The sequence below is a fragment of the Arachis ipaensis genome, chromosome B5, assembly GCF_059453495.1.
Source record: "Arachis ipaensis isolate K30076 ecotype BB chromosome B5, ASM5945349v1, whole genome shotgun sequence".
Classification (NCBI taxonomy): Eukaryota; Viridiplantae; Streptophyta; class Magnoliopsida; order Fabales; family Fabaceae; genus Arachis; species Arachis ipaensis.
Genome location: NC_142440.1, coordinates 111976074 through 111993122, shown reverse-complemented (window position 1 = coordinate 111993122; position 17049 = coordinate 111976074). Strand labels below are relative to the sequence as shown.

General features: G+C 34.0%; 1 protein-coding gene across 9 annotated transcripts; it reads left to right on the top strand.

Moving 5' to 3' along the window:
- Nucleotides 1–2008: 2008 nt before the first annotated feature.
- On the top strand, nucleotides 2009–16291 carry LOC107643759 (choline/ethanolaminephosphotransferase 1). 9 transcript variants are annotated; one of them, XM_088487769.1, is made up of 19 exons: nucleotides 2020–2228; nucleotides 3537–3732; nucleotides 4760–4810; nucleotides 5087–5164; nucleotides 6208–6283; nucleotides 6373–6395; nucleotides 6482–6582; nucleotides 8785–8879; nucleotides 9271–9339; nucleotides 10563–10632; nucleotides 10721–10784; nucleotides 10858–10898; nucleotides 10996–11080; nucleotides 12111–12173; nucleotides 12928–12986; nucleotides 13080–13132; nucleotides 14921–14993; nucleotides 15383–15425; nucleotides 15985–16291. In XM_088487769.1, exons 3-18 carry the CDS (start codon nucleotides 4778–4780, stop codon nucleotides 15402–15404), a joined length of 1005 nt encoding a protein of 334 aa, XP_088343895.1. In that variant the 5' UTR covers nucleotides 2020–2228; nucleotides 3537–3732; nucleotides 4760–4777; the 3' UTR covers nucleotides 15405–15425; nucleotides 15985–16291. The 9 variants fall into 9 exon arrangements, with proteins under 9 accessions (XP_088343894.1, XP_088343895.1, XP_088343898.1 ...); XM_088487772.1 differs by lacking the exon at nucleotides 15985–16291 and adding an exon at nucleotides 15648–15709; XM_088487770.1 differs by having other exon boundaries at nucleotides 2023–2228; nucleotides 3534–3732.
- Nucleotides 16292–17049: the final 758 nt, after the last annotated feature.

The following is a 17049-nucleotide window of genomic DNA, read 5'->3' as shown; positions in this document are numbered from 1 at the left end:
CCGGGGAAGGAGTTCAAACAAATATCCCCCCAGAACGTTATTGTCACACCACTTGATCCAGTGGTAGTCAACTGTCTTACATACTATAGTTACTTAAGTTTTTTTTTTTCTGTCATGGCTGAACAACTTTGCTTATCTTGTGTCTTTCATAGGCTAAAGCAAAAAGGCAAAAGAAAAAAGTCCCAAAGACCTCCAACCCTATTTCAGTCCAACAAGAGACAAGAGTTGAGATCCAATCTTCACAGTCTGCCCCACCACCAGCAGAGGTAATGTTATTTTACAGATTCATGTCTAGCAATTATCAAATTTTTTGGCCCAAGAGCATAGACACGAAATTGAGTTGTTTTCATGTGGCTTAGGGTGTGAACTTCAACACTGAACCCTCAACCCCTGCTACCCCAACTACACTCAACCACGGGCCAAATTTCAGACCCATGCAGGCAATAACTAGACCACCAGTATCTACAGTTCACCACCCTCAACAGCAGGCCACAGCCCCAATAACTCAGCAACCTATGCAGCAGGCCAAAGCCTCAATACTTCAGCCCCTTCTACAGCAAGCAACAACCCCAACCACACAACTACCAACTCAGCAACAACTTCCAACTGAAGGAGCAACTGGCTCAGGGACTGCCACAACTCCCTTCACATTTATCTCCACACCAGGCCTAAATGCACCGCACAGGTTCAAGCAAACATATAGGTTTAGGCCACCAAGACTTCAGAAATGACATAATCGTAGTGATAATTATGAATATTTTGGTGTCAAGTTTTTTGGTGTCAAGTTTTTTGGTTGTCAAGTTATAAAAAGTAATACACTTAAGACTACTGGAACATGTTTTTGTTTTGTGAATTCAGACATGTGCTGATGTTTTTGGCTGAATATGTAATAGACTTTGTACTTAGCAGTATGAATATAAATATTATGCTTTTAGCTTATATAACATTGTGCAGACTTATCATGGTTTCAGGCTTTACATTATTACAAAAAAAAAAAAAATTCACATTCAATTCATATAGAACCTGCAATTATAGAGCAAATTAACCCAACTTTTAATCTTGTCCATGCATCACTTACAGCAACACAGTATACCCTAAAACACTACAAACACAATTGCTGTTAACAGAATTAACATTGCCAGCATAAGAAATACACATGGGGATTAATACATTTTTTTGATTTTCCCTCATATTCATGCTCAATCTTGAATTCCAAGTTGCGCCGATCTATTCTCCAACACCATTATTCTTCCTTCAATATCATTGTCATCTTCATGCCCAAAACATTTAGAAATCAGTTTGTCCAACCAAACAAAATAGTTGCAGTGACGTTGCTCCGTCTGCAATTGCCATTATAGTGAATACAACTTGTTAAACCACAGAAGAAGTTGATTACATAAATGTAAGATGGATGCACACTTACGCGATAGTAGGAACAACCGAGGAAGATTCTGTCTGGGTTCTTGGCTGTCCCAGACTCTTGCATGATTGCATACGTGCCATACTAGCATTTAGAGTGCTGGAACTTGGCCTTCTTACCCTCACTTGCATTGCTACTTGAACCCACCATAGTCTTCCTCCAGACACGGCGTGCGTCAGAGGTTGAAGATTGCTCTGGATCGCTCATGCTTGAGACACTAGTGTTAGGGTTCAGAAAGGAGGGAGAATGTGATTACACGATAACGAGTAAAAGGGCTTCGGGGCAAAACGACGTCGCTTTGCTGAGTGTGCAGGGGCTTAATTGTTCAAATGAATACAGAGCATTCCATGTATGATGTTTCAACGCCATGTCACGGGTTGTACATTACACCTCAGCGTTTTTCGACAACTTTAAACGAAGAAACTAATGGAAGGACTAATTGGTATCACGGAATATATAGATAGGGGCTAATTTGATATTTTATAAAGATTAGGGGCGTGTAGTCAATTTTCAAAAAGGACAGGGGCGGAGAGGGTATTTACTAAACAAATTTTGATGTTGAAAAAGTTAAGACTAAAGTGGAGTCATGATTCTATTCTATTACACGATGATACCGTATTCCAATGTTTTTGGCAAACTTCCAAAACGTGCACGCTCTTCAGACATCCCTTTCCGCTTCTCTTTCCCCCCGCTTTCCCTCTCCACCCTGGTCTTCTCCGTTCTTCATCTCTCTCACCAGTCTAGTTCCTTCACTTAACCTCTTCTCCTAGCAAGTGGCCTCCACCACTAAGAGCTCCGATATTCCCAGGTTCCATTCTTTCCTTCTCTTACTTAAAACTAATTTGCTTCCCCTCTCTCTCTCTCTCTCTCTCTCTCTCTCTCACCTTGAAGCATACTTGATGGTGAAATAGAGGCTTCGTTGTTATCATCCAAGCTTTTATTATTTTATAAAAATATTTGTATTTTTCAGCTTGAAAAGGGTAACACCTTGTGCTTCTGCTTTTTGGATCCCAGTTGCATTCTCCCTCAAACGTTTCCCCTTTGATCTTAGCCTTTTACACTTTGCTCTCAGCAAGAACTATAACAACTCTTATATGCTAGATTTTTCGGTATTAGCATTCGAAAGAAACATTAGTAGTAGCAGTAGAGTTCATCGGAGGTTACTTATGGCGCAATTGGTTTCTTGCTTTCAAATTTTTCCTTAAATTGAACTTATAATTGATCTATTTCTACTGTGATAGTTGCTTTAAGCATTCTTTTTTCTTTTCTGTTTTCCCCTTTTTTTAATTTTATTTTTCTTCTTTTCCATTCTCTGCTGTTCTAGTTACTGGTTTGTATGTCGAGGGTACTATGGTTCAGATCGGAAAGGTTGTATAGATAATGAAAATCAATTTCCTTCATATAATTACTGTTATGATTTTTACTTCTAATAAAAGGGATCATAACTTCATAAGTGAGTTGAGATTGAGATGTGGCTTACATTAATCTGTTTGTTGATCCATTCTTTTAGCAGTCATTTATATACTTTTGTGTTAATGAAGATAAGTAGATAACAGTAAAATATTGTATTCTTTTCTATTAACAGATTATTAATATGTAAAAAACATATTGCACATTTGCACTGTACAATTTTGCCAAACCCTAAGCTGCTGATAGCTATGGGTCTCAAAGATTCAGAGACTTTTAGTTCTTTCTAATAACTTTGCCAATTGAAAATAGAAATAAGAAATCCTTGCGTTTCTTATGCGACTATGCGTTACTGTTTAAGCTCCTTGATTCCCTGTTTGTTTTGAGTATTAATTGAAAGTATCGTTTAGTTGTTTCCCGTTTATTCTGCTCCGTTTTTTTTTTGTTTGATCTGTTTGTTTCCCATACTATTTTGTAAACTATACTGCCTTTTCCCCCTGTCTCCTACATAACTTTAAATTGATTTCATTTTTCATATTATTGTAAGGGTAAATTCAATGTTCCGGCAACTTCTCATTCTTTCGCCAACGATAAACATTCAACTTGATTTTGGAGCTTGAAATTCAATCTCATTTCTCATTTATGTTCATGGGTATCTTGAAAATTCATATATATTTATTTAGTTACCATGTTGTTCAAATTTTAGCAGGTTGGACACGGCATAGCTGGCCTTTGAAGCATAATTCAAAGTTTGATAAGAAGGAATGGTTTATATTGGGGCTCATGGTGTTCAAGCTCTGCACCGATACAAATATAGTGGCGTAGATCATTCGTACCTTGCCAAATATGTACTGCAGCCCTTTTGGAGCCGCTTTGTTAATTTTTTCCCGCTGTGGATGCCGTGAGTAATTTTATATGCTTTTTACTTTGAACTAATAATTTCTCACTGTTATCACTTAAGTTATAATAAAAAAATATCTGTTCGTTTCAAGGATGATAAATCATAGTATGAACTTCATTTGACAGATTGAGTGCTGGATCTAACTATAGGAACTTTTATAAAGTATGTATAATAATAATATATCGTTGTGAATTCAACGTAACCTTATACTACAATATTTGTCTGAATAAAAATGTAGACGAAGTTAACACTAGCCATAGGATATCTCATATCTCCCAGTTTTATACAGTATTAGTGTTTAAAATTTCGGTTTTTTATAAGAATGAGTAGTTAATTATTTGATGTGTTCACTTATATGAAGTTCTTTCAAGCTTTAAAATATAAACTAACCATCATTAGAAGTTAAGAGTATTTCGTGGTAGAATATACCAAAAAGGCACTTTACCGTATCATGTATTCTGTCATTGGCCTTCTGTTTTGTAATGGATAAATAGGTTCCTTATTCCTTCTCCTGTTCTAGCAGGTTAGTGTAATAAATAATTCCTGAATGGCTGTGGTAATAGTGGTTAAATGATGACATTTGTTGGAAATCCTTCCATGACTTACGAGCTATAAACAACTTAACATCTAAGATTCAGGAAGCTCAGCTCACAGTGCTTGTAACATTTGAATATTTCACTATATAGTTGTAGCTTGTAAGCACATTTTTGTTTGAATTTTATATGTTAAGGCCATAGCCACATACGATATTTTACTGACGGAGATGACAATATTTACATTTACTATTCGGCAATGATATCATTTAGTATTTTCAGAATTTCAAGTTTCAATTCTGAGCTACACTAACTCAGTTTTTCTCTGATGAATTCACATCTCTGGGCATCTTGGCATTCTGGGATTCTTTGCAGTCCAAACATGGTGCAATTTCTGCTTCCTTCATAACTAAAGTGTTATCTGTAATTGTTATTCTTGTTGTAACAAGCTTTATCTTTGCAGTTTGCACTGATAATGTGTTTGTTCTTTGGCTGCAGATCACTCTTACAGGATTTATGTTCTTGCTACTGTCTGCATTGCTTGGCTATGTAAGTGGAACTGAGTTAACTAGCTTGATTCCTTTATCTGTCCAAATGGCTAAGTCAAATACTGGTATTTATATTATGAGCCCAAATTCCGAAACTAATAAGCCCAATTAGGCAAATCTTGATGAATCCTGCCATTGCATAGGCGTTAAAGCCATGCAACAGTAATCTAGAAATATTCTCACTATTCTCTATCAAAGCTTTTAAGAGTTTGGATTGGAACATTGAATGGTTATTTCCTAGGTCCATTATGCTTAAGTTTATTTATTAATTATTCAGATATACTCACTTCAATTGGATACAGCTCCACCGAGATGGGTTAATTTTGCGCATGGCCTGCTTCTTTTTCTATACCAGGTATGGTTGTCCTCTTATTTGTTCATTTCTTTGCCCTTTTGATTATTCTACTCGGTTTTAATGCTGGTCACCCTTGTTTTGCCATCTTGATCATGAACAAACACATTAAGTTTTATATATGATCACAAATCTACACTCATTTCATGCGTGTAATATTTGCTTTCTAGATTGTCATGGCTGTGGTATTGTTTCATAATTTTACTTTTTGTCTGATTCCAGTTATAAGCTGAAGCTGTTTATATTTGTGATTGATTGTATTATCAGCATTTTTTGATATTAGAATCATGTTTGTCAATTGATGTCCCTCTTATTTGATACAACGTTGTAGAAAAAATGAATATATACTTCTCTCTTTCCTACAAGGACTTTCTACCTTTTTCTTTCCCTTTTTTATTTTTTAATTTTTGGGTTAAAGAAGAATTCCATTAAAGTGGGAAGAACAATATGACAAAATTGGGGATAATACTGTTTTTTTTTTTCCCACATAAGAAGAATTTCATTTAGAGGAGAAGGCTAATACAAATTGGGGATACGGGTTCCTCTTTACAAAAGCAAAACAAAACAACACTTTTCTATAAAGCATAGCTTTTCAATCTCTCAACATGTCTTAGAGGGAAAATCCTCTATAAAGACCATGAGCTTTACACCATATACATGCTAGGGATCTAATCCTACCCCATAAAACATGATTGTCAGAAAACTTGTCATATAAGGTGCATGAACACTGGGGATAATACTTCCCCTATACAAAAGCAAGCAAAAAATGATCTATCTATGAAACATCGCTTTCTGATCTCTCAACATGTCTCTGAGAGGATATCCCGTATAAACATGAACTTTAAACTAAACAGATGGCTGGGTGTTTAATCCTAATAAATTATATAAACTAGGTTACACATTTCATGTGTAGTTTATCCTAATAAATAAGTGGATATTGTCTTTCCAAAAAATGTGAAGTACTATTGTAATTTATCTATGGAAGACAAGGTAATTAATTCTCTTATCGTAGATTATTGCTGATAATTTGATATGTATATGCTTAGACATTTGATGCTGTTGATGGGAAGCAAGCTAGACGAACAAATTCTTCAAGCCCATTAGGGGAGCTGTTTGATCATGGTAATTTTTCTGCACTTTGGTTTTATCCCATTTCTTTTTCATAATGCACATATGTTAGTTACTAACAAAGGCACACTACTTCATTTCAGGGTGCGATGCACTTGCTTGCACAGTATGTGTCTTTTAGCTTTTGCTATTATTTCTAAACCATTAACTAAAAGAAACATTAAGAAATCATCTGTGTCAACTGCTTTTCAGTTTGAAGCATTGGCTTTTGGGAGCACAGCCATGTGTGGAAGAAGTACTTTCTGGTTCTGGTTGATATCTGCAATTACATTTTATGGTGCAACCTGGGAGCAGTAAGTTTATTATGTTTTATGCTTTACTTTGGACACATAAAAGTATAAAAACCCTCCTCTCTTTCTTGAATTAACGTATAGTAATTTTATTTCATTCACATGCATTACTATAGATCATCTTTCACTTTGTTAATACTTGTTCTTCAATATTTATATCTACATAAATATTCTCTTCTTGAGTTAAGTGTTGAGGAGGTAGGTTAACTGTTAACATGGAAAATTAAAATGTCGGCATGCCAAAACATCACATGTCAACATTTAACCTGCCATGTTATTACTTAATGAAGCACACTAACTGCAGGGACCAAAATAGACAACCTTTAAATTTATTGTGCCAAAGCCAATTTATTTTTATTTTTTTTAGGACTAAAACCTGAAAACAGCTATTTCGTAGAGACCAAAATTTTATTTAATCCCTAAATTTATGTAAATTTCGAATTCATATAAATTTATATTTTTGAACCACTGGCCCCGTTGTTTCTTTTTTAGTTTGCTTTCTAGTATGATGTATGTTGTTTCCCGTAATTAGAATAAATTTTTTCTCAAGAAAATCATATAAATTCTTTACATGTTCTATAAAGCATAAATATATTTTAATTTTAATTTTAATTTAAGAGAATATTATTCATAACAGCCATAAATAATTATTATTGTCAAATTATTCATATATTTAGATGAAGTACCTAATTGAAGAAATCTGAATGATTTAAAAAGTCACTACCATGACTTAAAAACTTACCAGTCATTTAGATTGTATGATACTAAAAATAATTTACAACACTATTTTATAAATTTACGTGAAATTAGAAAGCTAATGTAATTATATTAAGAATTTAATTTTGATATGGTAAAGTAGTTTTACACTAACTCATAGTTTAATATACATCCATTCATGTAATGTTATATTAGAAAAATAACTAGTTTTTGCAAAAAAAAAATGTGTGAATAGTCTTCCAAAAGAATGGATGTGGTTGGTTTACACTGTCAGTACATCGAAATTAAACTCTTATATTAGTTAGCATTTCTTTTGAAACTTCACACTGATTTTGTATTCATTTATGTTTTTGTCTAAATTATTTAGTGCACCATAGTGCCACTTGTGAAATATGTAGTATGTTATTTGTTTTGTATAATGATATTATGTGGCATTAATCTTTATTCCTTCTTGTAATAATGTTGCAAAATTTTATAATTATATAATATTCAAGTAAAATAAAAAAGAATAATATTCATGCAGAGATAAGTAGTGAAGATTGAAGACTGATATTAATTAAATGAGATAAGCTAGAGTAGTAAATAGTAAAGAAATAACAATCTTGCTCTACATTAAAAAATTGAATCAGGAAAGACAAAAAAGAGGGTTTGTTCAAGCAAAAATGTGGAGGTTCTCACTCCTATATAATATATGAGAAGCATGAAATAGAAACTCATTGATATTATACGTTGCATCTAATGGAGTATGAATTAGAGGCTGGTTTGAATTGAGTTAGATTAATTGGTGAAACCTTCATTTTGCATTTCTTTGCAAGCTGTTTGAAAATGATTCTGCGAGTGTTAAATGTAATTGTTAGATGAATTCACCAATTAGGCGACGTGTCGTGTACTGGTTTCACAATTCATCTATGTATTGGAACGCCATGGATAGCGAACTAATTACTTATGGGTCACAAATAGAGATAATAATGATGCTAGTTTGCATGCAAGACTCATAGGATAATTGATGCACAGTGAAAGATAACTTGGAAGATGATGTTTGGGCTTTGGATTTAGAAAAAGATAAAACAAAAACAAATTTACAAGAAACTAAAAAGAGGTAGGTTTAGTAATCTATGATGGTATTTCACATGGTCCTGAACGTACGCGCACTGAAATTGTACCAAATAGGTATACCCCCGCGTACCATATCTGACAGGTGGCGTACCCCGTATCGTGTACCTGTTTTCATGGGAATGTATTGCGATCTGGATAATTACTTTAATCGTAGGGGGAAAAAATAGTTGATCTGGCCTTTTTTAAAGTCCCCCCCCTCTCTCTCTTTCCTGAAGCTACTGTCACCAGCTCTGGAAAAGTACTAAAACAACTTTACCTAATTATCTTAATTTTTTAAGTGCATCTTGGAGTAATTTTTGATTGAGTCTTATATGTTGTTTTCTGGTTTATACTATTGTATTGATTTTCTTTTAACCTTTGTCTTGGATGCAGCTTTTTCACCAATACACTTATACTGCCAGTTGTAAATGGACCTACAGAGGGTCTTATGCTGATATATGTTGCTCACTTCTTTACTGCTTTTGTTGGTATGCCTTATCCTTGATTTTGATATACTTTTATTTATCATTGGGTAAAATATATCTTTTGTTCCTAACGTTTGCGATTTTTTTCAAAAATACCCATAATGTTTAATTCTATTTAATTTTGTTCCTAACGTTTTTTTATTTGTGTCAAAATTATCCCTAGAAGTTTTCAATTTTGTCCCTAACATTTTACATGGAGTTAACGTCTAGGGATAATTTTGACAAAAATCGAAAACGTTAGGGACAAAATTGAATGCAACTAAACGTTAGGGATATTTTTAAAAGAAATCGCAAACTTTAGGGACAAAAAGTATACTTTACCCTTTATCATTATTATTGTTATTGCTTTTACAACATCCAAATGAATGATGTTGTGATCATTATTTATATATAGGTTCTGAGTGGTGGGCTCAGCAGTTTGGAAAGTCTTTCCCATTTTTGAACTGGTTGCCTTTTGTTGAGGGTAAGCTATTCTTCAATATCAGATATTATTTTTATATCAGTGACCTAAAAGGTTTGGTGTTGTATTATTCAAGCTATTGGTGATCTATCAAAATAGAGCCTTACCAATTCGTAAAGAGCACCTTATAAAAAGGTTTTTTTTGTTATTTATATTTCAGAAGGCCTCACATGTATTTGGAGCCAGCTTTATGTACATGCTAAGGTGTCTATTCTATGATATTAGTTTTGTTAGAAATGAAGAGAATATCCTATAATGTCTCTATCATGTAGCTCAGCATATCAAAGAATATCTTGTAGTATTAGTTTGATATCTACCATCTCATCATTATTTCCTTATCTGATTAGATTAGGACTTTACTATTATTTTAAGTAGAGGTGAGGGTTCCTTTCTTGTAAGACACCACAACATAACCATATCAATATATTTCATATTATTTTGTGGTGTTTATTTTCTCATTTCCTCCTATCTAAAACCATTCTCAACAAATTTTGACACAACATAATCATATCAATATATTTCATATTATTTTATAGTGTTTATTTTCTCATTTCCTCCTATCTAAAACCGGTCTCAACAAATTTTACTGTCTCCTGATTTTAATCAACTTGTTATTTAAGTCTTTGCTTATGTTCTTGTCAGTTTAGGTGGTTGCCGATGTTGTCTCTGAACTTGTGATCTGGGCATATATAGGCACAGAAAACACATTCAGTTTGAGTTAGCCATGGTAGGGAAATCCTCTATGTCAAGAACAAAATCTTCAGAGTTGTCTAAATTTTTGCACTTTTATCTTGTTTTATTATCTTTTGGGAGGGTAAAGACCTTTGCTATAGTAGTCTCATTTGTAATGTCTAGAATACCAATTTTTTCATGTTTCTTCTTACACTGCCTTATAGTTTCAGTTACATCTTTAAAATTTCGGATTTCTTGTCATGTTTTCTAGACTAGTGGGAATTCCTGCGGTGGTTAGGATAATCTTGTCAAATATTTAGAAACTGATCATATTAATCTTATTAAGAGTAGTTATATTCCCATCTGCTGTACTTATCCCATAAACTGGAATGAAGCAAATTATGTGTAGCACAAATAAGCAGGATGGATACCATTTGGTTTTCCAGTTTAAGCCCGGCTTCACGGCCTTTGGATAGTGTATTAAAGTTCATCATTGTGTGGGTTCTTTCTTGATAAATAATTGCCCGGTTTATATTGTGCTTTCTGGATTTCAGGGATCACAACGTATAAAGTGGTATTGTTTTTGATGATAGCTTTTGGTGTTATACCAACAGTCACATTCAAGTACGTATAAACTGAATCACATACCCTATGATACTACCATAAAGCTCCCTCTTCTCAATACGCTCAACATCTTTTGGTTCCAATGCAGTGTTTGTAATGTTCATAAGGTTGTGAAGGCAAGAAACGGAAGCATGCCACTTGCATTGGCGATGGTAATATGTTCTCCTGTTTGATATTCTTTCTTTGAATCAGGTTTCCTCATTGACGTGTTTTCTTTATGGGCAGCTTTATCCATTTGTGGTGCTTGTGGGAGGAGTTCTTATCTGGTATAACTCAAACATGGACTATTTTTGTTACCAGTTTTATTTGTAAGAAATGTATACACTGCAAACATATCATCACACTTGGCTGATTTCTGTTCAGGGATTATTTGTCTCCATCGGACATCATAAGGAGCTATCCACATTTAGTGATTATAGGAACAGGACTAACTTTTGGATATCTTGTGGTGAGCTATCTGTGTTTTCAAATTTGATAAATGGTTGTTTATCTCCCTTTTATGACAAACTACTCTTTTGTTGTTATCTATATTTCCGGTGTCCATTTTAGCTCGTTACTAGTCATTAGTATTACTACTCTTAGCGAACTGGAGGATGAACCAATTTGCATAGGACTAGATGGCTGTCAGAATATTAATGGAAAGCCACAATTTTTTATTTTAACTAAATATGCTGAATTTGAAATTCCTTAAAGGATGCTCTTTGTTATGCTTTTGAGAATGTCTTAGATCACTTCGGTTATGTATTGAGCAATTGATAAAGGATTGTTTGTATTGGTGCTGGATTGCAGATCAGGAATCTGACACAAACACATGCTCTAATATGTACTAAATTTATGTTCTATCATTCTTCTGGTATCTATCTCGGGCATATAGTACCTAAAAATAAGCTGTCTTTCATGTTCTTGGTTTGCTGTGGGGTTCTCAACACTGCAAGTTTCAAATTTTTGTTTATTTGTGTACACTAGCCGCACAGTGTAAAACATTCTTTATTGAAACTTGGTTTTATCAATGGGTTTCTGTAATTTTTTTGTCTAAGGTTACTCCATACTGGTTGCCATTAGCATATTATTAGTGTAAGTTTGTCAATATGTTAACTTAAGTGCCTTTACCATCCATGTTATTTATTAAAATAAATTTTATCATATTTATATGCAAGCTGAAGAGCATAGTTGCATTTTCTACCAGTAGTTATGAACTGTGTGATATGGCCAAATCTGACATAATACACAAATTCATCGAAATCTTTTTAATAGTGTTAGCTGGAAAGGCAAGAGTGTAAACCAGACAATGGAAATTGTATTTGAAGTTTTTCTATTTTCTATTTTTTTTAATAGTATCAGTGCGCCCATGGTAATTTCAGTTTCTCTCTGGTCTTCTATATTTTCTCACTGACTCAACTTAATATATCTGCTTCCTTGTGTTGCTGTTCTTCCTCTTTAAATCTGACTTTTCACTGAGGAGTGCTTAATTTTTGCAGGGAAGGATGATTTTGTCCCACTTATGTGATGAACCCAAAGGCTTGAAAACTGGAATGTGCATGGTATTGAGGCTGTTTATTTGGATTTACATCCTTACTAACTCTCTTAATATACTTGATTTTACAACATATTTGGCTAGTATCTCTAGTTCTAAAACCGCAAACACTGCATATTGACATACAACCTTTTTTTTTTTTAAAACATTTTAAGCAATTAAACTTTCATTTGTTAATGTCTTAACTGCAAGTTCACTTATATTCAGGAGTTTGAAGTAAAAGCAACTAAGATTCTTAGATATCGTCTAATGTCTTTTATGTTGTGTCTCAGTCCTTGGTTACAAAGTTAGGGCTGTTTGCCTGTTTGAAATAAATTGCATCCGGATATTAACTGTTATAGTATGTTTCGAGGGAGTTGCCGACAAAACTGGAGTGTTCTATTTATGAAATGGGAGGATATGATAAATGAGAATAATTTAGATAGGTCCATAAGTTATTCCTACAAATGGCTAGATGCTTCCCCTAATAAATGAGAGTTTTCCTTGGTGCATTGAGTATGAGAAATTGATAAAATTACTTTGAAAACATGAAACTTATTCATACACTTCTCAATATAATTTTTAATTGATAAATTTTAGTTTATCTATCACATCTTAGTTGATATGGTACAAGATAGAGATTCATCAGTGATACCGAATCCATTGATGGTGGGATGACAAAGAACGATGTTATCTAAATTAAATATTTAGCTGATTTCATTGAAGTGTTTCCTGGCTGAGTCTCTTTGATACTTAATGGAAGCATTATTTGCCTTGTACAGTCGCTCCTGTATCTCCCATTCGCCATTGCTAATGCACTTGCATCACGGCTAAATGATGGGTATGCGATATGATTGAGTTGTTAAATGTACATTATGTGTTTTTATGAGTTTCTCTGGTTTCTTCTTACAGAAATCCGTTGATATTTTCACAGGGCTCCTCTAGTGGATGAGAGATTTGTTCTTCTTGGTTACTGTGCATTTTCAGGTATACCTACCCCTTTTTTTTCAGCAACAAAAGATGAAATGTAATTTGGAAGTATAAAGGAAGAAGTACAAGAGAGAGGCTAAATATATCTGCCCTAAAACCAATAGCCTAATATACGAGAGAGACAAAATAAAAGGGGAAAGAAAAGAAAAAACATGATATCAAATCTTGCCAGTGAATATATCCAAACCCTAAAAAATAAGTAGGCGGCCTCTAAATGGGGGTGTTCAAATCCAAATCGATCTAAATTAAATCGCTTATCCAATTCAAACAAACCGAAAACTGATTAAACCGCATTAATTTGGATTTGATTGGATTCTATTTTTGGCAAGCCGCACGGTCTAGGGGTGGCAACACTACCCGAACCCGCGGGTACCCACCCTGCCCTTACCCGTTCGGGGCGGGTAATTACTCGCTCCCGCACCGGGATGGGTTTTAACGGGACGGGTTATTGGGCTGGGCGGGTCGGGTCGGGTTTAGGTTAAACCCGCCCCGGTATATATAATATATATATAAATATATATATTTTTAATATATAAAATATGTAACATATATAAAATAATTAGTAAAATGATTAATAATATTATATTATATTTAAATTTTTACTTTAATTTATGTTATGTATGTAAATGGTGGTTATATAATTTTTAAAATTTAATTTTATTTGTTGGATTTAATAATTATAGGGGCGGGTCGGGTACCCGCAGAGGCGGGTTAGGGTTTAACATTTTACTACCCGCGGGTAGGGGCGGGGCGAGTTTGATGCGGGTTTTTGTAGGGCAGGGCGGGGTCGGATAGAGCAAAAACCCGCCCCTACCTGCCCCGTTGCCACCCCTACGCACGGATTGGATCGCATTTCGGATCTACGTCTCAAAACCGATCCAATCGAATCCAAATTGCACAATGTGTTATAATGTTATTATTTTATTATTATATATTATGTTCAATTTGTTATAGATTTTTATGTTATTCATGTATTATTATTATTTAGTGAATATTATGTGAATTCAAAATGAGATTTATTTATTTATTTAGTTATTTATTTTAACTAATATATAATTTTATTTCTTTTGTTATGTTATTTTTGGTTTTTTTAACATATTGTTGAAATTTATTTAAAATTTGATGTTGAGATTTGTCATATATATATTTTTAATTTACAAAACCGCAAATTCAATTCAATCCAAACCCTTGAAATTGGATCGGATTCTCTAAAAAAAATCATCAAATCTAAACCATACCGCAAGTGAAATTAGTGTTCGGATCGAATGAAATTTTGACTTAAAACTGATCCAAACTGCACCGCAAACACCCCTATTTGTAAGTTGGCTAAGGAGGCCACTTTATTGTGTATCACAGACAAGCTTGATTATCATTTAAGCATTCATCTCCCTAAAATTATAAAATTATACATTTATAAAATGGAGAGTGTGGATTCGATTCCCATCAACTTCATTATACAAGTATAATATATCAAGGGTGCAGGTAGGATTAGGCCTAAACCCCCACCTGACCGGCTGACCCTACCTGTAGCTCAACCCGTTCTGCTCTCTCACCTACCCGAACAGGTTGGGTACCTGCGGAAATAAGGTTATGTGGAAGAGCCTAGGCGTCTTTCCTCCGTTTCTAAACTCTGGAACTAGAATAGACAATTTCACCGAATAGTTTGAACAGATCCAGCTATCACTAAGAGTACCTTATTGCTTGTCGGATCTGCATAACATGTTTCACACCCCAAAAAAACTCAAATTTTTCTCTGATGATTGGATTCTGCTAATGTTAATACAGGAACACTTTACTTGCATTTTGCTACATCTGTCATCCATGAGATTACGGATGCCCTGGGAATATATTGTTTCAGGTAAATTTTGGCATTTCTCTCCCTTTCTTCACTTCCAGTCCACCTGATGGACATAGAGAAAATCGGTTTGTGTATGCTATTATCATAGTTACATGGGCCACAATACGTTCTAGTATGAGAATGGGTATGCAATATGCCATATGTAAAATATTTTATGTGGAAAATATACAATTCCGGTACATAGATGAATTGGTACACGGTATGCTTAGTGAATTCATAGAATTGGCTATTATACATTCCACTTAATATTTTAAATAAATCAATGTATATTTTTGTTGAACCTGAAATGGTATTTATCTCGACTGTGGTCAGTTATAACATGATATAATTTTCTCTATGCTGAGAACCTGCTTTTGATATTGACCGTCTTGATTGTTGTTCAATTGCAGGATAACTAGGAAGGAAGCTTAAGTTACTGAATATATCGTTTAGGTATGTGCTTTTTCTATGTCATAACCACTTTTCCCCCCTTCTTTCGGGACACGTTCTTTGTTTAATACACTCTTGCAATATCGATCCAACGTATTTTTGCATTGTTAATTTCCTTTCTCTATGTTTCTGAGTCACTGTTTTTGTCACTTCAGCTTGCAAGTATACTTGCATGGCTTTGGTCAGTAAGAATTTTGCTATAGACTAACATTGTCCTTTTAACAGTTTAACTACATATATTGATTTTCATTGATGAGGAGGTTGAATGGAAACTTGAGTGTTTCAAACTCTTCAATTTTCAATTATTTATTTTTTATGCCTATCAAAAATTCAACATGTATTGCATCATAAGTATATGAATTGCAATGTGCATCTGATATGGTTATGTGACAACGGATAACTAAATTTATACCCATTTATAAATAGTGTTACACAAATAGATTAGAGGTTGCAGACTTTGCTGAGTGCTGACATGCCTTTGTCGAATGCTAATTTCAGTTCAGCTTAGTAATTTCCTTTTGTTGGGCATGGCCCTTTTTTTTTTTTTTTGCTGTAACGGTAGGTTTGGGTGAAATTTTGAGTATCCAGCAAATAGCAATTGAGCCGGTCGACATTTATTTGGAATATGGCTATTCCCATGCCCGCAAATAGAAAGAGTTTCTTTTTCGTATTAAAAAAATAAAAATGAATTTTCAGTCTATTGAAAGGTCCAAAATGGGCCGTTAAGTTGTGGATATAATTTTATGTTATTTCTTAGAGTCGTGACATAGTGTGCAAAGCTTCTTAAGGAGTTGTAAAATGTAATTTTAATTACCGAAAATGTTAAAAATAGTTTTAGTATTAAACCCTATAGTAATGTTTTATTAAAATGAAGTTGTGTTTGTTTGTTTGATTTTTTTTTTTGAATGAAATAGCATAATTGATGTTTGCTCGAAAAAGTAATAATTTGAAGAGTGTAAGAGTTGGAATTGTCTGTTCCTATTCTTGAGCTCTTGATTAGGTTGTTTTCAAGAGCCAATGAAGAAAACAAACTCTAACCTAGACTTGGTTGTTATCCTTTGAAACTCGATTTGACATGTGTTTTGATGAAATAGGCTCGAACTTATGAGGAAAGAGTTGCGTGAATCTGGAGAATGATCTTATTGTTTAAGAGGATATGTGTTGCTTAAATTTAACATTTATTTGAATAGGTGGTGTTTGTTAAAAGAAAAACCATCTTGCAATAAAATAAGGATAAAAGTCAAATCAATAATCGAAGAGTTAGTCGTAGTAGGCTTTTATCATACTTTTGCGAACCGGTTGAAGAAATTAGGATTTGACGACTTGTGAATGAATGGTGGAGAACCACTAACCGGAAAGGAGGAATGGGAATGGAAGAAGCAATAAGTTGAAAAGGAAACTTAAGGCTAGGTCTTGTATCCTCCACGTACCACGTCAGCAACATAAATTGGTAAAGCAATGGTGTTGGATCAATTGTATCCTTAGCATTAGCAGCCTCCGGAAAAGTTGAGTTGGTAGTAGCTTTTGTTGAATCACATCCATTAGTTACTTTCACGGAAGGTTTCTTGTTACATATCACTTCAAGTAAATTTTGGAGCAATCACTTATACAGTCCAACGCTTTTATC

Excerpts from the sequence above, each read along its gene's own strand:
- LOC107643759 (XM_088487766.1), top strand. The coding sequence starts at position 4,590 with ATGAATTCACATCTCTGGGCATCTTGGCATTCTGGGATTCTTTGCAGT. Across the intron at positions 10,899-10,995 it reads GTGGGAGGAGTTCTTATCTG|GGATTATTTGTCTCCATCGG; the intron begins GTATAACTCAAA and ends ATTTCTGTTCAG. Across the intron at positions 11,081-12,110 it reads TAACTTTTGGATATCTTGTG|GGAAGGATGATTTTGTCCCA; the intron begins GTGAGCTATCTG and ends TAATTTTTGCAG.